At 31.1% G+C, this 24,864-nt stretch overlaps 3 protein-coding genes and 1 pseudogene across 6 annotated transcripts; 1 reads left to right on the forward strand and 3 right to left on the reverse strand.

Annotated features, from left to right (window-relative positions):
• The first annotated feature begins 1,859 nt into the window (after positions 1-1,859).
• On the forward strand, positions 1,860-2,597 carry LOC113856527. The gene has a single exon (XM_027488371.1). The coding sequence runs from the start codon at positions 1,860-1,862 to the stop codon at positions 2,595-2,597; it is 738 nt and encodes a 245-aa protein (XP_027344172.1).
• A 3,155-nt stretch (positions 2,598-5,752) lies between these two features.
• On the reverse strand, positions 5,753-10,854 carry LOC113854165 (chaperone protein dnaJ C76, chloroplastic-like). Of its 2 annotated transcripts, XM_027485048.1 has the most exons (10): positions 10,735-10,854; positions 10,335-10,572; positions 9,968-10,099; positions 9,741-9,870; positions 9,240-9,360; positions 8,169-8,250; positions 7,629-7,682; positions 7,266-7,304; positions 6,447-6,546; positions 5,753-6,156 (listed from the first exon to the last, which is right to left on the reverse strand). In XM_027485048.1, exons 2-10 carry the CDS (start codon positions 10,566-10,568, stop codon positions 6,026-6,028), a joined length of 1,023 nt encoding a protein of 340 aa, XP_027340849.1. In that variant the 5' UTR covers positions 10,569-10,572; positions 10,735-10,854; the 3' UTR covers positions 5,753-6,025. The 2 variants fall into 2 exon arrangements, with proteins under 2 accessions (XP_027340849.1, XP_027340850.1); XM_027485049.1 differs by lacking the exon at positions 10,735-10,854 and having other exon boundaries at positions 10,335-10,629.
• Positions 10,855-14,613: 3,759 nt separating this feature from the next.
• LOC113855876 lies at positions 14,614-16,124 on the reverse strand (annotated as a pseudogene).
• Positions 16,125-18,339: 2,215 nt separating this feature from the next.
• Positions 18,340-23,426, reverse strand: LOC113856305 (shaggy-related protein kinase zeta). Of its 3 annotated transcripts, none has more exons than XM_027488075.1 (12): positions 23,171-23,426; positions 21,583-21,675; positions 21,139-21,198; positions 20,751-21,023; positions 20,573-20,647; positions 20,439-20,495; positions 19,958-20,098; positions 19,792-19,842; positions 19,617-19,712; positions 19,428-19,511; positions 19,036-19,137; positions 18,340-18,646 (listed from the first exon to the last, which is right to left on the reverse strand). In XM_027488075.1, the coding sequence occupies exons 1-12, from the start codon at positions 23,315-23,317 to the stop codon at positions 18,545-18,547; spliced, it is 1,281 nt and encodes a 426-aa protein (XP_027343876.1). In that variant the 5' UTR covers positions 23,318-23,426; the 3' UTR covers positions 18,340-18,544. The 3 variants fall into 3 exon arrangements, with proteins under 3 accessions (XP_027343876.1, XP_027343878.1, XP_027343877.1); XM_027488077.1 differs by lacking the exon at positions 23,171-23,426 and adding an exon at positions 22,682-22,696; XM_027488076.1 differs by lacking the exon at positions 23,171-23,426 and adding an exon at positions 22,392-22,638.
• Positions 23,427-24,864: the final 1,438 nt, after the last annotated feature.

Here is a 24,864-nt window from a genome sequence, read left to right on the forward strand (position 1 = left end):
ACATTAAATATATTATTAAATACTTTAAATTATTTTAAAAATTAAAAATTGTGCTTAAATTTTAATACACACTATATTTAATGATGCAAAATTAGTTATATTAAAAATGATTTTTCTCAATTTTAAAATAAATGTTTTATAAATTGGTTAAACTAATACATTTTGTCACATGCACTCTCCATAACTCTATACATTCAACAAGTATTTCCCGATAAAAGGTTTGACAAAAGTAATGTCATTTATTTAGAGTTATTAAATTTTTATAAAAATAAATGAGCAAGTATTAAAAATTTATATGATATCTCATTGGATTATTAAAAGAAATGTGATTTTTTCTTAATTCAAAACATTTCGTCTAAACATACCTTAAAAAATAACAAAAGTAACCTTAAATATATTAGTCAAATTATCTCTTTCTTTATGTATCCATTTAATATTATAATATGCACGTGATATAAAATGTTAGGATCAGACAAAAGTAAATTGATATGTGAGATATATATTATCTCATTTTATCATCGCAATTATTGTTCAATCTTTTGTCTATTTGTGCAATGCATAGGCAACACGTGAAGTTAGTGGACGAGCATTCTTAGTTATTGCCGAAAGGTCTTTGCTTCTCGTTCGAGTTCATATAATGGTAACTTTTTGAAATTAATAATCTAGAATATTATGATCAACTCAAACTCAATTTATGTATTATCGTGAATGAATAGAAGATGCATGAGATAAATCAATTACATTAATTTAATATAAATGTTTATCAAAAATTAATATATTTTTTTTAAATCGTATTCAATATTCACGTTTTTCAAAATAAAAATAAAAGCATATGGTTAAATACAAACAATAATATTAGTAAACGTTAAATAAATAATAAAATATTATTTCTTTCAATTAAATGTGAATTATAATTTATTTTGTTTAGAACAACTACTTTTGTTATACCAATTTTCTCCAAATAAAACATTTTTATGTTTTATGACACGTATGAGAAGTACGTGTGAGTTCACACTCAACTTAACATGAGAATAATTTGATTCCCACACAACTTAATTAATTCCTTAATCAAAATCACCCGAAAATAAAGTAAAAGGTATATAAAGAAATTAACAGTTCACGTATCCCTTAACTTTTATTCCTAAATAATTTTAAAGTATGTCCATAAATGAAGAAGCAACAGCTAAACATATCATTGCCAATATTAATTGAATGAAAAGCAAAGCAAAATTTATACTTAAAAGACCAAACTATGAACAACATGCATGAACTATTATCTTAAATTTTATCTAGGAATAGTATTAGTAGTAGCACGCAGAAATAAAATAGACTAATAAGTTTATTTTATTTTTTATTATCATTTTATAAAATTAATGAATAATCAATATTTTTTATATCCTTATTTTAATAATTAATATTTATTTAGTAAAATTAATAAGTAATTGAATAATAGATAAAAAATAAATTAAAATTTTATTTTAGTAACATGCATAATAAAATTAAAAATTAAAAGTAGATAAATAATATACATATTAAATAATAGTAATAAATAAAATTATATATATATATATATATATATATATGAATTTATTACGAATTATTAATTTCAAATTTATAAAGTTTGAGGTTAACTATTTATATAATGGGATTTAACTTGAAATGGCGGAGCTGAAACAGTGGATAAGCAGCTCGCATCATGAGCACCCTTTGGGGTGACCCACTAATTTAGTGACTAACAAGCATTAAATATTGAGTAGTGCACAACTGCACATTGCAATAAAATGGGAGCAATAAGTGCATAGGATACACTGATCTGCATAAATTCTCGCATCCATATCATTAATTTGTATAGCAAAGCAATGGATGCAGAACAAGTTCTGAAATTGTTTGATACCTACTGGTTTGAGGCGACAATTTTCACCAACAAAACCCCTTCACATTTTCATTCTACGCTGGATTCAATCCCTCAGTCCAAGGTTATAGAAGGGCTTCCTTTACACACAAAGCTTCTTAGAATTCCAACACTTCAAGTGAGGTCTCTTAGTGATCAAAACTTGGGCTCAACAGTAGCTGCTTTCTCTGATTTTCCATCACCAAATTCTGTCCTCACACCACAGAAGCTGAGGCCAATTCTTTCTGGGAAGGAGGTGGGAGAATTTCCACTAGAAGAAGCTCATCAAAACCATGAAAATGAAGAGGAAGAAGTAACAAAGAAAAAGTTAAGTCATAGTCATAGAAGAAGATTCAGGAAAGGAAAAACCTCTAGGAGTCTTTCAGACCTTGAGTTTAAGGAGCTAAAAGGGTTTATGGATTTGGGTTTTGTGTTTTCTGAAGAAGACAAGGATTCAAGATTGGTTTCTTTGATACCAGGGTTGCAAAGGCTTGGAAGAGAGGATGCAGCTGTGAACTCATCAGAACAGAAAATTGATGAAACTGTGATTTGTAGGCCTTATTTGTCTGAAGCATGGGGTGTTTTAGACCAAAGGAAGGTTTTAAATCCATTGTTAAATTGGAGGGTACCAGTTCTAGGCAATGAAATGGACATGAAGGACAATCTTAAGTTCTGGGCTCAAACAGTTGCATCCATTGTAAGATAACATTGAATGAGGTTCCTTTTCTGGTGGATGTTTTGAATACAATCTCGTTGCTTTTGTTTGGAAAGTCCTTAGTTGTATATATTTGATTCTATCTATAATCATAGATGTACAATGCCCATGTTGTTTTTTGTACCCAAGATTTTTTCCCAATTTCCCCTGGTGCATTTTTGTCAATCTCTTTACAATCTAGCTTATGAAATGTAGAGAAGATACATCTGAACAGTGGGATAATAAGCCTTGATAATTGTTCTTGAATTGGTCCATTTGCCATCTTGTTGGGATAAAAAAAATTTCATTCATAGAATTTTCATTTGTTTAATGTAGGTGCATTTGGACACTCTTAACGCTTCTTCAAAATTTTGTATTCACTGTGTTAGATAATTGAACAATTCAATAGGGTGAACATTATTAGGGTTTTAATGATGTGGTTGACAGTTGACACACAGGTTCATATATCATACCAACCCAAATTGCTAAAATAAGTATTGTTTAGTGAATAACGAGAATGGTTGGGCCATAGTGGTAGAGACAAGAAGATAAGGAGGACCACTAGTAATTATTTACACTTGAGTGGATGCCGTTACTTTTTGCATAGTGTTCAATTAGCAAAAGTTAAGACCCATTGAAATCGCACTTTAAATCAAAGATAAAGAAAAGATGGGAAGTTGGGATATCCCCACTTTCCATCCATTTATGCAATTCCACCGGCAAATGGGGTCTGATGATTGCATCAGCCAACGCTGAAAAAACAATTTTAAAGAGGTTAATTCAAACTTTATAATGATTATGTTTCTCAATTTTTAGATCAATTTGACTTTTTGGTATTTTTGCCAAATTTGTAAAATTATAAAATGGATAAGTATTTTGGCTTAAGGAAATAATTAAAAAGAATATATCTTTTTAACCCTAAAATCGTTATCAATTTTTTTGGGGTGTTTGGATTCCCTTCTTTAAAAATGTAGGGTATAGTATACAATTTATAAGGATATATACTCATCAAAAGTAAAATAAAATTTATGAATACAGTTTGTTACCACATTATTTATACTTTAAATAATTATTTTGTCATCAATGTTTATTAATTTTTTCGTACTATATAAAATGCATCTCACACTTTAAAGAAGATTAATCTTTTTTTTTTTACTTATGTAGAGTTATTACGAAAATAAAAAATAGCATGGAATGTGAAAGACAAGTTACTGGGAAATGTTTTAAGAATAAATAAAAAAAAATTTACCATTAAAAATTCTCATCATATTATATGCAGTTTTTAATTATTATTGAAATTAATATATTGTATAGAGTAATCACATTATGTTTATATGATTATATTTTTAAGAAACATTTTTAATGAGTTTCTATTTGAAAATTACCCTCCCCCACCCCCACACAAAAAAATAAAAAATCTAGAAGTGTCTGCATTTGTTATTAGACAACGAAAGGTTATCATAGTTTTATGGGTACATACATTAGTTAATATTATGAAATACGAACTATTAATACGAAATATTAATATGTTATTAGACAACGAACAGTGTCTGCTAAAGGATGCATATACCTGCTACGGCCAACTTAACGTAATAAAGTATCTCTAATTAAGTTGAAGTTAGACAATAATGAACCAAATTGGTTTTAAATTATTCTTCAAATTAACTCTCTATATTTGAGAAGCTCCATTTATAATCAATTATGAACGTCTTTGATTGAGACGTAAGAATATCTCTTAAGTATTGATATATGCTAGAATTCTCAGGGCTCTTGGGAGGGTTTATGTATATAATAATACTAATTATGGTCTTATATGGTACTATAAAGATGATGATTTAGTCGCAAATTTCGGTATCTGTGCACATTTTTGTTTTGTTTTGTTGTGTTAAAATGTTTCATATTAGTTAAGAACATAACACATTTTATAAAACATAAATAAACTTTCTCTGTGAGTTAGCTTTTAGAAGTAAACTAGACTTAATTATTTATTAGGTTGAAGAGAAGAAAAAGAAAAAACTGAAAAATTAACTTTTAGAAATAAAATATCAAAATTTTCTTTCCCCTTTCCGTGTTTGTCCATTGTGTTGCATTGTCAATTTGCAAAGAAACCTAAGAGAAGACCCATTTGATATTGTTTGTGAACTTAAAAACTGTGTATGCCACGATACTTTTGAAAGAATATTCTGCTACCTTGATTCAAGATGAAGCTATTATTTAAAAATAAAAAAGATGTGTTTAAATTTATCAGGAAAGAATCTGCATTGTTTTGCTTGATCCACAGTGATTATAAGGGTATGAGCTTTCAATTTATGAGACCAAACCTGCTCTGGTTTTCATCCACTTATCTGCATTAGACTATTAATAGAAGAATTCTCTATTCCATGTAGTGTAGTGCTTATCATTTATGCAATTCTAATGGTTACATGTTGCAAGATTTTCTCACACTTTGGTTCAAGATATATTTTGTTGGGATATTAATGTTATTTACCATCTGAACCACGTCTTCAATTAAGCAAGAAAATGTTACATGCACAGTGGGGAGTTACGAATTGTGCATTATTGGATTTACCAATCAGCCAATAGCAAATGAGAAATACTATAAATCCAACATATCCAAATTGGGTACTCTAGCTCAATCACACAACTAAATATATTAGATTATCATAGTTAATAGCTAATTAATTATGACAATAAGTTAATCATTAATGATGTAACTAACTCAATACACTAAACTAAAGTAAACTAGGTTTACACAAATACTTCACATTACAATATAGTCACGAAAGATATATCCTACCCACTTTTGGCTTTAGAAAATTTGGTTGTGTATAATAACCTCCAAAATCATATTAAGTACTTCCATAACAAATTTGTGTTAGGCTTTTTGAAGATGAAATTTAATAACCATTTTGTACGCAATCAAACTTTTAAGGACTAGGACTAAGGACCCGAGATATATCATTCAAAAACCATTAGCATCAGTACACTGTGAAGTGACAAGTCACTACACGGCTTTGTTACAAATTTGTTATGCTGAACTCTCAAAATTAACTGGAAACAGATGGAAATAGGAATTCCATCCCTGCTTCAACTTAAACAAAGTAATTAATTTGCAATTAAGGACTAATTAACCACTCAAGTGGTTAACTATGTATAGTCGATTTGTTCTTGAACTATAAATATTTAAACATAAAATTCAGTGTTTGCAATTTTTCCAAGAGTTAAAATAGAGCACACTACAACTGCAATCATAATTATAAACTAGTTTCTTTTGTATTACTATAGTTCATCTAAGTGTATAAATTTACCTTAATCACAGTTGCTTCATAAACAATCATGGGTAATTGAGAAAGAAAGATCTCATTGGTTTCACTGAGAGGCTATAAATGAATTAATTACAAGGGACTGAATGTTATAGAAGGTATAAAAAAAAGTACTGATCATTTGTCTTTGTCAGGGGCAGCCTCTGGAAGTTTAAATGTGGGAGGCTTATCAACACCCCTCCTTGAGTATTCCCTCCATCTCCGTGCTGCTGCAGCGGCTTTTTTTGCTCTTTCTTCAACTTCCTCATCTGCAAAATGATTACCATTTGAAAGACTAAGTAGGATAAACAATACTATCCTCATATTACAGTAATTTTCATTTGTCACTGTATACTTACAACATAGGGTCAAATTTTCTCAATAGAAACTTCAGAATTTAGAAATTACAAATACAAATCCTACATAATCAAGAATTACTGAAACAATCCAAACACCTAAATGACTAAAACATAGACTATTGGAAAATCAAGTTTTATTATTTCCAACAATTTAATGTTTTTATGACTATATCCCTTTTGTACTTCCACACCTGCCATACCTGAACTTTGATAGTCTTTTGCTTTGCCCCACAGATTGTCCCAGTAGGAATCTTTCTTACCAGAACCTTGCTGCTTCATCATTCTCCATTTTGCTTTTTCCTGCGAGAAATTCGTGAATTTTGATTGTGCTTGAAACCGTATAAATCAAGTGCATTACAAGTTTTAGAACAAAGAAGCATGAGTTGATGGAGTTTCACACTGAAAATTATAAGATTTTATAGTTCCTTTAGTCTGTAACTAAGAGCTTGGTCCAACATTTAACATCACAAATTTCATGAGTTCTGCACTGTTCAGCAATTATTAGATAATCTTAAACTAAAAAATCTATTTATCTTACAGAATAGCTTGTCACATGTAAATCTTTCTGTCATTTGCGTGGACCACTATGAATTGCATCACTGGAATGCTTGAATTACTCTTCACTTATATTAACATTAACAAAAGTCTATTCAGATACAGATTAATCTTCACTCGTTAGCATTTAAGCTTGGAGTAATTAGTTACAGTGACCTATTAGAAAGTTAATCATATCACCACAATATGGCCCAATGAACTCAGAATACTCAAATATTTAAAAGAAGAAAATTTGTGCACACTATCTTTAAATTTTGTAATTTAAAACTGCTTAAGAATCCATCAACTCTGAAGAATAGCACGGAATCTGTTTTTATTAAATGAACAATATGATTCAGAGTCAAACAAGAAATAAAAATAATACAATCCAGAGAGAAGAAATAAACACAATCTGGAAATATGTAAATATGTAACTCTTCACATATTAAACAAAAAGAGAAATTATTGAATATAAGAGTTCTAACCAAGACTTTTGACTGCCTTTTTTCCCATCTGGAACTTGCCTGTCAATAACACAGCAGATTGTGTTAGAGCAGAACAGCACTTAGTATGCTTGAAATGTAGGAGGCATCAAATCTATGATTACAGGTTGAAAAATGAAATGATATTACGGATTTTGAAAGTCAGAGCAAGGAATTTTCCATTCAGTCTTTCAATCAGGTCATAGGTTATGCAGTATATGATTATTGCAACCCAAGAAATCCCCATCACCCCACAATTATCCACCAAATGTAGATAAAAAATTAGAACAAAACCTGTCAACATTTCATTGATGCTGAAAACATTTCAAAAATTAGAAAAACGAGTAGTCATTGCAGTATTCTTACCATTCTGAAAACATCAATTGATGCTGATCCCATTCCTGATAGCATAAAGGCAACCTGGTTGTATTATGAGACAGTAGATAAATAAATAGTACAAAACAATAAACAAGATCATAAACATTTGCATGTCCAGAAACAATTTGGGGATTATGTTATTTAGAGCATATAAAGAAGCAACTTACTCTAGATAGTGGGAATACCTATGGGCTACAATTTTCCCCTCCGAATCACAATTGGTTTATTAAAATTTGCTATGGAAGTTGAGTATCTATTTTTTCATTAAAAAAAACATAACAGGAAAGTAAAGCTTCATGATCCCTCGAGACTTAAAATAAATAAGGAGGAATTTCAAGATCATGTTTGGTTACACGCTAGACTATCAAGAAATCTTAAAGAAACTCAAATTTGGAAACTTCAAAAGCATGTAACAAAAAAGAAGTGATATATTTCTTTTTCCCTGAGGAGGCTATGAAATTCACTTGGGAAGATAGAGATTGTGTCAAAATGAAATCTGGAAGAAATGTATGCTATATTGAGCCTTACATTGACTCTTTCTACACGTCGCATCTCATCTTCAAGTAATGATAGTTGTGCAGCAGATGTCCAATGAATGCAGCTAACAGGGCTAAAATTGTGAAAAGGAAAAGTTAAATTAGTTACAGAAATCTTCATTAGCTTAATTACTTCAGAAGCAATATCATTGTGATACCAAAGGTTCTACAACTCAAGTATCTAACATCAGCAATGAGAAATTAAATTTATATACCATAGAAGTTGAGATAGAAGAAGGCTGATTCCTCTTTTAGTCATGCTACTTACTGAGAAATCAACTTGCCTCAGGCAAGTTAAGTTTAGTGTAACTGCTATTTGTTAAGTTTGGTAGTTATGAACTAAGTCATTATTAAGTGGCTAGCCTTTTCTTATTGATTTAAGCCTAAAAGGCTACAATATGTGAGAGTATCATTTTTCTGAAAACTTCTTAATACGATTGCATTGCCCAAAATGGTTTTCAACTATGTTTTCAGTTACTACGATATTTGATGTCTCATCACCATTGATCTGAACACTAAGTCTCAGAATGCTCCAAGTCAAAGTCGAAGGCTTCAAACTATAACCACAACAGTTACAGAAGCATGAACTATTTCATTGGCTTCTGAACTTGGAAGGAACTAATATCTATAGAGTTAACCCTTGGCTGAATTCAGACATGCAGTTGGTAAAGTGAGAATATCATAAAATATAATTAGCTTGATTATTGTCTATATAGATGAGAAAATTGCATGAAAGGGCTTCATATAAACAATAATGACAATTTTAAGACATGCCAAATTATGTTAACCAGCATACAATGCTTTATGGTTCCTTATAATCATTTAGAAATATTCTTTTTTACCTAAATAGTATGAAAGCCATCATTACCATCAGAAAAATACACCTTGAATAGATACTGGCAGTAAATGTAAAATTTAAATCTATTCATAGAGGGGCCCGGTAACAGTCAGAGATGAAGCAAATTAGATGTTAGACCTTTATTATAATCAAATAAATTATAGTACTATATAACCAGATATAACTGATAAATACAGGTAATTAGAGTGATACACATAAACATACCAACTATCAATTGCCTGCTGAACTAATTCACGGTTGCCGCATTGGTTGTATACCCTGGCTCTTCCAAAGTCTTCCTCAATTGCAAACACATCAGGGGCTACATTGGCACAATTTTTGCAGCCTGTAGAAGGATGTGCACCATAGTTATATGATATGCTTTGTAATTTCTCATTGCAAAACTTTGTAGATGTATCATTGGTGTCTACAATGAAGCATCATGTCATACCCAAAGATAAAGAATATTATTTTAAGTACTTTGCACCCTGGAACTTAGATGTCAGTATTTGTCTCAATTCCATAATTTGACTGAATCCTAGTAGTTTAAAAAACCATTTCTGTATAAAGACATTACTGAGCAAACCATAATTCTTTTTAATTATTATTATTATTATTATTATTAAAAGAGGTGAAAGATGGAGACATCATGTGATGTGCTTATGAAATGTGTTTGGTGCTGGCAAAAATATAGTTAAGGTAACATTGCATGAGTGAGTAAAGTACCTATGCAGCTAAATTCATCAACAAAAGTGTGATCCTTGAGGCTAGAATCATCCACGAAAGGATTCATTGAAGTCAAAGCGTACCCATGAATTTCATCATAAATCCTACGCTGGATGGGATCACTGAGCACCTGCACTGTAATAGTCAATTTCCAATAAAAGCACAGAACAAAACTTCAATAACACTTTCTCCGAAGCTTAAAATATAAAAAATTCAATGGAACCAACCGTGTAGATTTCATTGATGAACATGCAGAAATTTGTAGTCTCGGGATCATTGTTTCCACTCAAGTCCGGGTGGCATGCTTTCATGCAATTATAGTATGCCTTCTTGATCTGCTCAGGTGTGGCATCTGGAAGCTAGTAAAATGGACCAACTAATTATTATACATATACTATTAACATAAATCTTATAATCATTCATAAGATTCATTGAACTTAAAGGGTCTAAAAACTATATTTCCCTATAGGCAAAAAATGATTGCTGAAAGCTCAAAAATTTGAGATTCTCTCAACTCACAAAATTTTCCGACTTACATGTGTGAATATTTTTAGCACAAAGTAAACAAAAGGAAATCAGAGTTTGATGCATCACCAGTCCCAGAACTGAATAATAGTCATCCGCAACTGTCTCAGTAGGAGAAACCGAATCTTCAGCTGTAACTCTAACTCTGCCACAGCTTCTTCGCTTACCACTGTGTGTCACAAAGGTACAAGGAGGACTTGCAGACTTCACCAGGATACGCCATGAGTTTCTTGAACACAAATTCAATGACGGGTTATGGATTTTGAGAGCCTCCATGCACACTGGAGACAATAACTGAGCCATAGTTCTGAAACCAATTCCAGTGAAAAGAATCTCGTTACAAACACTATGGGAATTTGGGTTGTTGCAGTTGTAAAATACTGGACACAATCTCAACCATAATAATAATAATAATAATATTGTTGTAAAAATAAAAATTAAACAAGGACCATTAATGCAAAAACTGCACCTTGGCAATTAATTTGGTACAGCTGCTGATCCTTTTCCACAGGATGCTGAAATTGAGCAGAAAATTATTTCTTATATGAAAAAATTACTAATACAGTTTATTGGAAAATTGTGTATTTAGAATTTTTGAGGAGAAAGAAATTTTGGTGAGAAGGGAAAATTGTGGATGCTGACATGGCACTCTCACAGCCACAAGACACCCTTAGAATCTGAAGGAACCTTAGATGAATCTAGCAGACTCGCAAGTACGAAATAGGAGGCAATGGGCTTTTTTAATTTGGGTCGGCCAGCGCATTTGGATAATCCATTTCAGGTAGGTCCAATTACAAATTTAATTTGTAATCTGTTACATAAAGCTTAAGTCGATAAATAAACACTAATTAATTGATACTTAAAATAAATATTATATTAAATAAAAATAGTAATAAATTTTAAAAATTAATAATTATAATTATTAATTATTATATTGGTCTGCATCAAGTTGGATCAAATCACGGCGCAGTTAAATGTTAAATTCGACAAAAATCAATTTTATTATTTGAAGTTTATTAATTTAGTCCAAATATTTTGTCTAATTATTCATGCCAACCATGGAGCTAGCCCATTTTAACACCAGTGATATCGTGCACGCTTGGTGTTTGCTCTTCTTCTAGATTCCACACCTGTTTTATTGCTTCAAGCAAACGGTAGCTTGCAACCGATATTTGACTGCAGCATTGGAATTTTGCACAAGACAACAGCACAGATTTCTTATTTGAAGTGGAAACTTGTTTGCTAGAAAGCTATTTCATTGTTCAATTATGAGGAAAATTTGCTGTCCTAGAGCCATCGTATAGTTTGTGCAATTTCACCCTTTAAATTTTGAAATGGTTCGTTCTTTCTTATCTATCAATTGTAAATTATTTTATTGTCGCATTAATGACATTTAAGAAGTTAACGTGACTTATGACAATATTATATAGCATTGATGCCTGTTGGAGATGGATTTATGTTTTAATTTATAAATTTAAAATTATAATTTTTTTTAACTTGTTTATATTATATGATAATATGTTAAATAAAAATCTTAGAATTCAATTTACTTTATGTATTATTCAAACATAAAATAAAAATTTTATTCCGTTCCATCGTAATATAACTAAACAATGAAATAAAATTTTTATTTCATTATATTTTACTTTACTCTATTTTATTTTAATTTATTTGATTTTACTCCATATTTTTTTATAAAAGAAATATTTTATTGATTAAATTTAAATATAAAAATATTTAAAATATATTTTGTGCTGCATTTTACTTTTAATTCATAGCTTTTTTTGTCACATTAGTGACAGTTTCATCTCTATTCTAGATAAAATTATTGTTTTATTTTTAATTAATCAATTTCATTTAAAAAGTAAACAAAATTCTCCTAAATTACATTGCCTTTAAGCTTCAAAGTGACATGTGATTCAATGAGATGATTTCGTCTTACACAATATATTTTGTTTTGCTTAACGTGCTTTTAATTTTGTGTTATGTCAAACGAAATCATTTGATTGATCCATGTGTGACATGAAGTTTAAAGACAGTATAATTTTTTAATTATTTTCTTTTGTTTTATATGTGGACAAAACTATTTACACGTGTCATATTATCAGAATTTTATCTTTTTTTAGATGAAATTAGTTAATTAAAAAAATAATTTCATTTAGACTAAAAATAAAACTATTGCTGACATGGTAGAAAAAGGTTTTAGACAGAAAACTATTTTTTATTATTTTAATTTAGGAATTTTTTTAAATTTGTATTAAATAAATAAATAAATGTTGGATTTTGTTTATGTGCCGTGATTGACCGTACTTTTAGTTGTCTTCATCATTCCTTGTTATTCATTCTGCGAGATTTTGATACAAAGTCCAAGTTATTATATTATAAAATAATCCCATTTATTCATAAATAAATTATTCAACGTTAAAATTATCTTTGTTTGTTAAATTGTATCTAATAAAAATTAAACTATATATTAATAAAATTATTGATTAATATAATATACTATGTTGTTAATAAAAAATAATAATATTTATGCTAATAATTTATTTTTTTAGATAAAAGTTATATCGATAAAGACAACATTAATGCTTGAAAGTTTTAGTTTGGCATCATTTACCGTTTGTTGTTTTTATTTTTAACTAAAAACAAAAATGAAACTTATCACATTTATTTCACTGAGCAGATTGATCCTTTTCTTTCCCATTTGACGCAATAGGATGCATCATTTTCTGACATCGCAATAAAGAAATGAACATATTAACTTAAATTAAAGCCAATCAAAGAACATTTGAATAAATTAGGCTAAAATATTTAAATTAATTCAACCTCAAAATTCAATGTTCAAGCTTCATACTTTAACAGAGATATGTATCAGAACAAATAGATCATATTGTCAAATCACTTTTTTATGTCAAGAGGGTTAACTTCAAAGTTAACCCGCCTAATTTACAACACTCAAATCCATAATTTATTTTTGAAGAACTTATGAAACTGATCTATTCCCACAACAAAACGAATCATTGAACATAATGAATTACTCATCTGAACTTGTATTTTTAAAGTATGTTAACCACTTTTTAGTGATTAATGGCAAACAACAGAGCTAAGTTCATTATTTAATTGTCTTGTCATGTATCCAAGACTAGCGAAACCACTACATTCCGTGAAATGCATTATGTAAGGATAAGTGGGCTCATGTTCTTAATTAAACAATAACCACTTGTATAATTAACTGAGATTCAAATTTGGATGACCATTTAGACTCCTTACAATGGTAAGTTCACTATAATGAACTACTAATAAAGATATATTCCTAATAAAGTGGTTGTCATTGACAACCCATGATTCTTCAACCATCTAATTATCACAACTGGAAATAAATCAGGTTATGAGTGAACCCCCGTTGGCACAATCCTAGAATTGTAAATAGACAAAATAAAGAAACAAACCAAACAATTTTAGACGTATCTCGTTTGTTGGACCAGTTAGATGATCGTTGGAAATTGAGAATGTTCACTTTCAGCAGATTGGTAGACCAAGTTTGAAACGATATCTAATTATGGCAAATATGAGAAAGCAGATTGGTACATTAATTTATGATGGAATTTTTAATCCAACAAATTACCTTTTTTACTTACATGGCAAGACGTCGTTGATTTGTGGAAGATGCTTCGTAAGTACACATCAATTATTAATACTTCCTGTCTTGTTTTATATCATATGGAAGATATGTAAATATGTTTTCAATTATTTTATATCATCGTCAAAGTTAATGTTTGGATTAGACGGAGGAAAGAGGAATTTAAGAGAGAATTTTTGTAATCTGACATTACTTTTTGATGTAGATGGCAAGTCTTTGTTCAGTGGAACATGCTTCACAAGTCCACATCCATTATTACTTTTTGGTCCTATTTCATATCATAAAAGAAGGACTCACACGAACATGCTTCACGAGTCCACATCAATTATACTAATAAAAAGAAAACGTCCACGTCAATCCAACCTAGCTAGAATAATATTCTGAAATTTTTACTCTACCAAATTTCTTATCCAACTTCCATCACTGCTTATATAAATGTTTATACTTTTCTTTAACCTTGTTTAAACTTTAAATTGTTTCTGTACTGAAGGATGAATCGCGAACTGAAACAAATTAATGAGTTGAAAATGCAATTAGTTGCATGATCTCTGGAAACGAACCCGTATATCTTCACTAGCTTGCTGTTCATATGCAGGTTTTTAGAGGGTAGTAATAATATTTTTGTATAATCTTTCTTGTGTTAGTGCATCTCTCTCATCTATATATTAATTAGCATCCATAAAGTATTAATTACATGATACAAGTATATTAAACAATGGGATAAGAGGCATCCATGGCTATGCCACATAAACCTTCCTTGGCATGGATGGCTCTCTGGATCCTTATGTACCCTTTTTCACCCCATTTATCACCCCACGAATTCTTCACTATCCAATACTTAGTGCCATCGTTAGTAACCCCATAACCAACGACGGCAACAGCATGATTCAAAACAGTTCCACAATCGCCTGTAAGAACCCCACTTGAATAAAATTGGAAGTCAACTGATCCTGCATCAATGACAACAGAAACTGGTTGATGGGCAACAGCTAACAATAGTGACTCTTCCTTATTAGGAGGAACTTTCTCGTAGCCAATGATATGAGCTACAGGGGAATCTTCCTTTTCTGTGTTACAAGTCCCATTACTTGCTGTGGCCGGATAGTTTGCTTCACTGGTGATTCCATGTTTTATTATGAATTCAAATCCATCTTCTATGGTGCCACCACCCTCACAACCTTTTCTACCACAATCCACTAATTCTTGCTCTGAGAGTGACACTAATTTACCTGTTCTGATTTCGTGAATACCTTCCGTCGCTGCCACAGATGAAAATGCCCAGCTACTACCTGATTTTACATACAAATTCATCAAACATAACCCAGGTTGTCGCTATATCTTTATTTTTTACATTTGGGTTAGTTTATTTTATTGGTAAATAATTGTATAAATTAAATATATTTTTATTTTAAAGTATGGTAAATTTTATTGTAATCCCTAATTATTTAAATGTGATTTGTTTCTAGCTTTTAAAATACTTAAATATAGTTTAAATTTTTATAACTATTATTAAATTTGATTTTAGTCGTGTAATTTTTTTATTAATTTTAGTTTTAAAAATAATTTTCATTATCATTTTATGACAAGTCTGGTGACGTGGCATGTGGCATGCATAACAATTATTATTATTTTAAAATTTTATTAACAACAAATTTAGCCATATTTACAAACACTATATATTTTAAAACTATTGAAGAACTGAATATTAAATAATTTTACAAAATAAATTTGTATATATATATATATATATATATATATATTATTATTTTTGGCTCACCACATGGGTCTTCACTCTTGATTGGGGTAACAGCTCCTCTTTTCCTCTAGTCTATGGCAGCAGGAACAGCAGTAACACTCCCATACCTAAATAATGTTTCACTGCTTCGTCCCAGATCATGAATCCTCTTATACCCATTACGTGAAGCCTTGAATTCCTCGTTAGTTTGATCAGCGAATTGATTGATCCTAAGCTTGTATTGTTTGTTCCCAGCAGCATTAAATGATTCGATAAACTCCACATTGTTCCTAAATATCTGAAAACGTTTTTCCTTCTCTGCAGCATCCTTATACGTTTTACCATATTTTTCCATCCATTGTTCATACCTTTCTGTTCCTGACAAATATGAAGCATTTAGTTTGAGGGGCATTACTTGGGAAGACCAAACCGTGACAACGAGCAAGAGCACTAAAATGCACTGGTTTCTACCTCTACATGCCATCTTCTAATTTCTTAGTGTTAATAAAATAGAATATAATGAACTTTTCATCCAAAGGTAATGCCATGAACTTGGATATGCATGGCTAGTTTATATTTGTATATATAATTGCTTTTCTGATTGAGGAGGAGCATTGTTTTGGTTAATTGCACTTTTCGTGCAGTATGCGTTGCTGTGATTTGAAATCAAAACCAATCATGCAAGTTTTTATCATTTTCTCTCTGACCCTTTTTACGATGGGAACAAAAGAGAGGCGAACTTCAAGTGGAGTTTGAGTCTTCCTCTACTTTAAGTTTCCAGCTATACAAAATAAATAAATAAAAATTCAAACAAATTATAGTAATTTTCATGAAAGTGTATATTATGACTCCAAAATATCGGTTGTCATTCTTCATTGAAGAAATTTATATTTAAGTATCATTAATATTCATTTAATTGAAAAAAGGATATTTCATATAAAAACTATTTAAAAATGAGTGACACTAAACATTTTGTAGTAATAATAGACTCACTGAATTTTCATAGATAAATTTTGTTAATTTAAAAATAGCACATTTTAAAATTTGTTTTAGATTTAGATAAACATTGAAATTGTCTCCATCGTAGCACATTGGCCTTGGTCTTCCTCCAGTCCATGCTTGCAGGAATGATAGTAACGTTTTCATATTGAAATGATGTTATTGTTGTAGTCTTTCTCAGCTCGTGTGACCTCTCTAATCCATTAGGGGAAGCCTTAATTTCCACGTTGGCAATGTCAATTAGGTGATTAACCCTAATTCTTAATTTTACTCAATAATCTAAAATTTATTAGAAATTGTAAATTTATCTTGATTGCACTCTTTATTTAATAATTTTATTTTAAATTTAATAATTAATTCTCATATTTTTATAATATTAAATAAATTTTAATAAATATATAAATGTGTAATAAAAAATATAAATTATTACCACTCCCCTTTTTCTACATCCAACTAGATAGATTATTGTGTTGTGGGTGTGTATATATATATATATAATTAATTCTTCACAAATACATATACTCCTCTTAATAACAATAATTATAAATGATTAGATTTTTCCTGACTTACACTTTTTAAAATTAAAAATAAGAGTTACAATCTAAAAAAATTAACTGTGAAGAAGTACGTACTACAAATAAAAAAACGTGCGCTTATATAATTTTCAGCCAGCACTTATTGGACCCTTGGCCCAATCCATTTCCTCCAACTGACCACAATATCTACCTCCGTACAACGTATGTCTCAATAGAAAACAGAAAAATTGTGTACACAAATATGTTAGTCATTTAATATAAACCTAGTCTAAAAGGCTTGATTGTGTTTTTCATCTGATTAATTTAAATTCTGTATTTAATATTTTATTTATTTATTTTTATTTTTCTATTAAGTAAATTTGATTTTTATCAAAAAATTTAAATTCTCATTTTCTATCTAAAAATGTAAGGATTTATGGTAAAAATTGGGATATAAAAAACTTTTAAATAAAAATTCAGTTATAATTTGGTAAAATATTTTAAAAAATTATTGAATGAGATTTGAGTTTAAAGATAAGATAAGCGGCTTTGATATTTTATGTGAAATTGATCGATTATTTTTTAATAAAAGAATGTTGAAAATTTTAAATCAATTCAGCTTTTAAAGATTTGAAATGAAACATAAAATTTACTCAATTTTAAAAGTAAAAACCTATAAATATTAAAAGGATATTACGTATAATTTAAACAAAAGAATTCAAAAATACAGTTTAACTGAGAATAAATCATTCCTATTCTCATCGTTGCCTTGCGTCTTACGAACTTCTTGGACTGATTCTTTTCCTCGTGTCCAAAATCTTGTGATCCTTTCGCCTAAAGATTTGCAGGGTCAATATCGTATCGTAGGTAATGTCCAATTTTTCCTTTTTTGGGTGGGGGAGGGAAATGCAAGAGCTTCTAGAGTCTAGAGGATTGAACAATCAAAAGGAAATTTTGGTTTGGAACGAGATGATCATAAACTTAACTACGTCAATATGATTACAAAAAAGCAAGCCAAGCAAGCCAATCTAGCTCCTATCATTTCGAACTCTAGCATTAAAAGGAACAAGATTCAAAACTGACTCGCGTGCAAAATCCACACCCGGTCTCCCTCCTTCCTTGGAACCAAAAAGAGGAAAAAACTCTAGCATTCTAAAATTTGACTAAAGAAAAAACGTCAGATGCAAGGAACAATTATGCTTTAACTAGAATGAAATATTAGACATCATCAACATTTCCGGGTTACAGTGTATCCAGTACATGTATATATCTTCACAAGGGGAGAAAAACTGCATATTTAGGCCTGAATCCTGTTCTATTGACCACAAGCAGGCCATCATGTGTTTCATACTAATCACTAGAACGGTTGACTCTATGTTTCACTATCTCTTTACATTTGAGTGCCAGCCGGATATGGTAAGCCAAGACCAGTTTGCCGCCTCACGTGCTCCGGGATGAGTCTATAGATCAGTTCAGGAGGTGCTCCAGCTAACTGCAGTCAAAGTTTTCAATACATAATTATTAACATATATGTATATCCCATAGATTACAGTAAAAATAAGCCACAACTAAATAACTACATCGAGGACAACAAAGAATTACAGAATCCATTTTACCATTATTAACTGATGTTCAGTACACTCATGAGTATGAACATCGAGCAGTGCAATTTCTGTTTTGTGCTATACCATATGTATGTATTGTCCACCAATTCTAGTGTTAGATACAGTTCACAATTTTTATTTATAGGATTTTTTACACTAAATGTACTACACACCATTCAAAAGACATGGTGCATTGATAAAAACCCATGTTGACCAAGAAACAATGCAAAAGTCTTACATATCAGATCTAAATATAAGAAACCAATTAGATACATACTTCCTGTTTAAAGTTGAAAAGTGGAGGCAGTGGACGACCATTAGGTAGCCGGACATTGGGCTCTCGGAGATCATCAAAGAAAGGATGTGCCAATGCTTCCAGCTGAAAAATAGAAGCCACTAGTGAAAACTATGCTGATTAAGAAAATATTTTATAATAGTATGTAAACAATGAGCATAATGAAACATTGTTGGAAAAATACTTAATCATAGAAATTGACAGCAATCGTACTAAAAAAACACTCAGCAAGAAATAAAGGCACTTCTTAGGTTAATGTAAGTAGTTTTCATATCAAGGCTCGATGTTTTAACTTTTAATAAACTAATGCTTCTGCCAAATATGTGCCTTAAAAGGAAGACAGTGAAGGAGGTACAAGGGTTTGCCCCACTTACTGCACTGCAACGAAGACTTGGTGAATATTGGAGAAGCCTTGATGCAAGGTCAATAGCTTCAGGAGGCATTCGCTTGTGAAAAACCTGAACCATGGATCATTGCGTCAAATGCATTAATCACCCATGAAAAGAAGGCACCCAGAAAAACCGTTGATATAAAGCAAAAGAACTGATGAGGAATGCAGCTACCTTATGCCAAGGATGAGCTTTGATTTGGGGGAATCTGAAATCTGTATAATTAGGATTCATGCAGCGAATTTCTTCTCGAGTAGGGGTACCAAGAACCTACAAGAAAAGACCATAATTATCTCTCTGTAACTAGATTAATGAACCCAGGGTGACATCAATGAAGACAATGCATCACCTTGATAATTTCCACAAGTTGGTCAACCTGATTTTCTCCTGGGAACAATGGCTAAAGAAACATTTTGAAACTATGAGAAATCAAGATAACATTTGTCATAAACGAAAAGAAAAATTTGTCATGTATGAGCAACATTAGTGCATAGATTATCTAAAATTTTAACAACCTGGCCTAGAAGTAGTTCTGCAAGGACACAACCAGCTGACCAGATATCAATAGATGTTGTGTATTCTGTCGCACCAAATATTAGTTCTGGGGCTCGATAGTACCGCGAACATATGTAAGAAATGTTTGATTCACCCTGGACCTGATATGAAATGAATTATTAAAATATACCTTATTTTTATGATCAAATAACTGTAACCAAATTAGCATGTGATTTCAATCAATAACCATTCTTTAATTTATTGAATAAAGAATAGACTGAGGTCCAAATTATAGCAACATTTAACATTTTAATGGCTATTTACTAAAAATGTTATCATCACTATACAACATTAAAATTAAACTTGTGAAGTGATCTTAAATGAGCTTATCCAATTCTATGATCTGAGTAGGTAGCATATGACTTAAGTAGCCTACCATTAACATAGTAACATACATGTATAAAGTAATGAAATGCACAAAAAGAATGCAGCCCAACATACCAGAACTTTGGCACTCCCAAAATCACAAAGCTTGACTTGGTGAGTGAGAGGATCAACCTACAGAACAAATATACAGTAGGCTTAGGATAAATGAATGCAACTCCCAGTGGAAAAATAGCAAATGAATAACTTACCAAAAGATTTTGAGGCTTCACATCCCTATGGCAAACTCCGGGTACAGAATGGATATATGCTAGTCCCCTAAAGATCTGAACATCACATCCCAACTCAATCATTACAAGATCTCAAAAGAAAAAGTGAGGAAAAGGAACAATAAATCAAACCAAATTGTAAACAAAGAAAACCTCATACTTGATATGTATATAATTTCACATAGATTAGGGGAATTCTCTGGTTCATACTACTGTAGTGCTTTATAACTCGGTACATCGTCTCGGGGACATATTCCATTACCAAGTTCAGAAAAAGTTCATCTCTGCTTGTTGTAGAGAAGAAACAATGCTTCAGAGAAATTACATTTGGGTGATCCATCAAGCGCATTAACTGCAGTTCACGATTTTTGTACCGCCTGTCCTGCAAGACCTTCTTTATAGCCACTGCTTCTCCAGTTTCCAAGCACTTTGCCTTTTTTTTAAGGTCAAAACCCAGGGGTGAGAAGCAATATGAGATACTTGACAGCAGGGAAAGCTGAGTGGGAACAGTTATCACCTCAAGAGTTTATTACTACACTTATTCTTACCTGGAAAACAATTCCAAATGATCCAGTACCAACAACACGTTCGGCCATGTAACTGATGGTCTGCAAGTGTTATTAGAGCACAAATTTATGAAGAATAAAAGAAATGGAAAAACCCATGGATGTATCATCAAACTCAAGAATTCAAGTTTATTGAACCATCATTGTAATATATCAAAATTCTTCAAAACTGTACCTTTTAAGGCCCAAAAGTGGGAAACCAAAAAAATTCAATTGGCAGAAGGGGGAGAGAAAATAATTTGAAAAAAAAAACAATTAAGTTGGATTAAGTGAGGAAATAAGCCAACAATTTGGCAAATACTACGATTATATCGTTTGATGTATCTTAATAAAAAAGTTTACTATACCAAAAAGGAAATAATCTATGGCATAAAATGTTTTTTCCCCTTAAAATTAAAGTTGAGAAAGGTTAGAACACGCCCGCACTCGTTTAGGTTCGCCATTTTTGCCTCCAATTGTGGTTGAGATTATGTGACCAGTGACTGCATCATTACCATCAGCAACAGGAGCGGACATTTCCTGCAATTTTTAGCAATAAATAGATACTTAATGTGGTAAACCAACTCTCCGAGTACAGAAAGAGAACGTCAGACTCTGCTTTATACAATATCTTGGACTGCTTATAGTGTTATTTCAATTAACTTTATCTTAATAGCAAGTATCATCATTAATTTGGTCTAAAAACGTTTAATTATCATGGCAACGTCATATGCCATTCAGGTATCAGATGCACAACTCGGCCGTGATACTAATGGACATGCATACAAAGTTACATAAACCGCAATTCAGCACCCAATACTTTGGACACCTACTCCTATGCTGCATGTTAAGATGATATGTTGCAAGTTTAAGGGCGAAAAAACCTGTAGTATCTCTGAATCCTTCATTGATTAGAAGTTTTATATGATATGAGAAACACACAGCAATGAAACATAAACAGCAGACACGGATAGATAGCCACCAAACAATATGCGAAGTTGAGGATAGGTGAAGTGTAAAGAGCTCAAAGACATATGGTATATGCACAGACAAAGCTAAATCAGGTTACCACGGTCCACAAGAAAGCATCACATGCCAAAGAAAAGCTATAAAATCAATTAGGAGACAATACAGACAGAGAATCTGAGGACAATAATTCCCAGAAGCAAGCTAAAACCGTTTTGACAACAATCCACCAACAAATAAAGGAATCCCCATTTTAAGCAAGGAACGCAAGCTTAAAATAGAAACTCTACCAAAAATCATACGGCAAATAAATAGAGCCAACTTTAAAACAAAATCCCCAATTTCGCTAAAGTTATTTTAATTTCACAGTAAATGACATATTAAGTGCAAGCAACCAGGACTCTTATGAATAATAAAAAATAGAAACAAATATGGGAGATAAATTTTGAAATATTCCAACCCCCATAAAGTGTCAGTGGAACTGGGAAAAGAAAAAACCCAGCAAGAGAAAGAATCTGAGGGATGAGAAACAGGTGAACACAAACTGAAGACTAAGCCAATTTGAAGTTCAGCTAAGTACTTAGCCAGATTCTTTCTCTCTCTAGTGTGTTTGAAGGAATGAAAAGCCCAAATTAAAGAACAGGATTCCACATTTTCACTTCACTGGATTCCCTTTCTCTTTTCTGGACCACCAAACCGAAAGCTCCACATACTTCAATTTTTCAACACTAAAGATCTCAACCATAAACCCACAAATAAAATAAAATAAAACAAAAACATGTTGTCTAAGCTTCCAAAATTTACAATTCCACAAGAAGAAAAAAGAAAAAAAAGAAGCATCATTCCTTCAGGACAAAGGTAAAACCACCATGACCTTCACCGGAGAAATCTCCAGAGAGGAAAGCCGGGTCACCGAACAAGGAAAAAAATGCCGGAAATTCACAGATCGCCCCAGGCTAGGCTCAAACCAAGGCCTGTTCGGTGGATCAACGACGATCCGAGCACGGTGAACGGTGGTTGAGAACAGTGCTTTGGGTGCAATGAGAGAACAGCTGAGTGCGGAAATCACCTTATCTGTGGTCGAGTCGGAGCCACGGCGACCGTCCACCTTCATCGGGTCATTCTCTGCTTGCGGCAGTTGTTGCTGTTGCTGATGCGGCGGAGCTGCTACTTGCGGTGGTTGAAGGTGGTGCGGCCCCAACGGCATAGAGGCCATGTGAGAAACTACACACACAAACACACTCCCTCTCTCTCTCTCTCTCTCTCTAACACACACACTCTTTCCTCTCTCTAGTTTCTCTCTCCTTTGTGTTTCAAGGGAATAGTGGCTTGGGTCCGGGTCCAGGCTTTGTACTAGATAAAGGGTAGGGGATGTAGTGAGAGAGAAGGTGTTTCTACTTGTATTCTCATCACACCTATTTCAAAGATTGATTTGCACGTCTGGATCATAGCCGTTGGATGGTTGTCTTGTGTTGGTAACCGACGACGAGATGTGTGATCTGGTGTGACAGGGTGTACGGGGAAATATACTCCATTGGCTTACGTGGCAGGGCGACAAGGATCACATGGAACATCCAATGTTGCATTTACGGGAAATACGTATTCGAAAATAGTAACGTTGACGTAAGGGTAACATATAATACTCAAGTTCAATACTCTACTCCTTTGTTAACAGCGTGCTTCATTGACATTAAATCTCTTCAAATGTGTACCTGTTTCAACATTATAAGTATAATTTTCATAGTAAAATATAATTTTACAGGATTTTGTGAAGTTTCTAATCGTACACTAAGTCAGTGTTCTACATGGTGACTCAGCTTGGTTTATTGAGTTGGAGTTATAATAATAATAATAATTTTAATAATTAATTTTATAAAATTTCATATTCAAGTTTTATGTATAAGTGTGTATTTGATTTAATTTAATTTTAAAAATAATTTATTACTTATTTTTTAGAAAAAATAGCTATTATTCTCATAAATGATAAAATAATATAACTATTCTGAGTAGTAAAAAAACTATTAAATATGAGTTTATTTTTTAGAATAACAATAATGTAACAGTAGATGCATTTATGGATGAAAATAAGTGTAAAGATAATAAATAAAAAATATAAATAAAGGCCAAAATGTAACAAACAAATCAAAAACTTGAATAATTTAAATGCATAACCGCCAATAGAAGATTCAAGATGAAGAAAGCTAGCGGTATTGCGGCATAAACTACTCATATTTAAGGCACGAAAAAAAAAAAGTAAAAAATTTTTAGTAAATGCATGTTAACAATTTGGGAGAATGAAAATGTAAATGCACGAATAAAATGACCAAAAACATAGGAAGCATAAAAGCATGTTGTGAATGTCATTAACATAATTTTAAAAGAAAAATTATATTAATTAATTTTATTTTTTTAAAAAGTGATTATTTATTTTTAATAAAATAAAATAAAATAGTTAGTATTAACAAATTTTAAAAATTATATTTAACTTAAAAAATGAGAAATTAAACGTTACTATGATTAAATAAATACTAAATTTTATTTTTTATTTTAGATAAATACCAAGTTTTATTTTCTTTATTTAAGTCTACGACCTATTTGACTGTTATTTATTTTTATTAAAATTTAAATTTTGACTAGTATTTTTATTTTTATTTTTTTTGTCAAAATCTAAAATTTAACTAATTCTTTTTACTTTTTTCTAAGTTTTGAATTTGTGTCGTTTATATATTTATGTCAAGAGTTCAAAATTTAGTAGTTTATTTA

Source organism: Abrus precatorius, unplaced genomic scaffold (assembly GCF_003935025.1).
Source record: "Abrus precatorius isolate BTA unplaced genomic scaffold, Abrus_2018 Scaffold11, whole genome shotgun sequence".
Lineage (NCBI taxonomy): Eukaryota > Viridiplantae > Streptophyta > Magnoliopsida > Fabales > Fabaceae > Abrus > Abrus precatorius.

Coding starts and splice junctions, on each gene's coding strand:
- LOC113856527 (XM_027488371.1), top strand. CDS start 1,860: ATGGATGCAGAACAAGTTCTGAAATTGTTTGATACCTACTGGTTTGAG.
- LOC113854165 (XM_027485048.1), bottom strand. CDS start 10,568: ATGGCTCAGTTATTGTCTCCAGTGTGCATGGAGGCTCTCAAAATCCAT. Junction 10,100..10,334: donor ATTATTCAGTTCTGGGACTG/GTGATGCATCAA, acceptor CCATTTTACTAG/CTTCCAGATGCCACACCTGA. Junction 9,361..9,740: donor TGATGAATTTAGCTGCATAG/GTACTTTACTCA, acceptor ATCCTTCTACAG/GCTGCAAAAATTGTGCCAAT.
- LOC113856305 (XM_027488075.1), bottom strand. CDS start 23,317: ATGGCCTCTATGCCGTTGGGGCCGCACCACCTTCAACCACCGCAAGTA. Junction 21,676..23,170: donor CCGACTCGACCACAGATAAG/GTGATTTCCGCA, acceptor TAAAAATTGCAG/GAAATGTCCGCTCCTGTTGC. Junction 19,713..19,791: donor AACTTGTGGAAATTATCAAG/GTGATGCATTGT, acceptor CTTTTCTTGTAG/GTTCTTGGTACCCCTACTCG.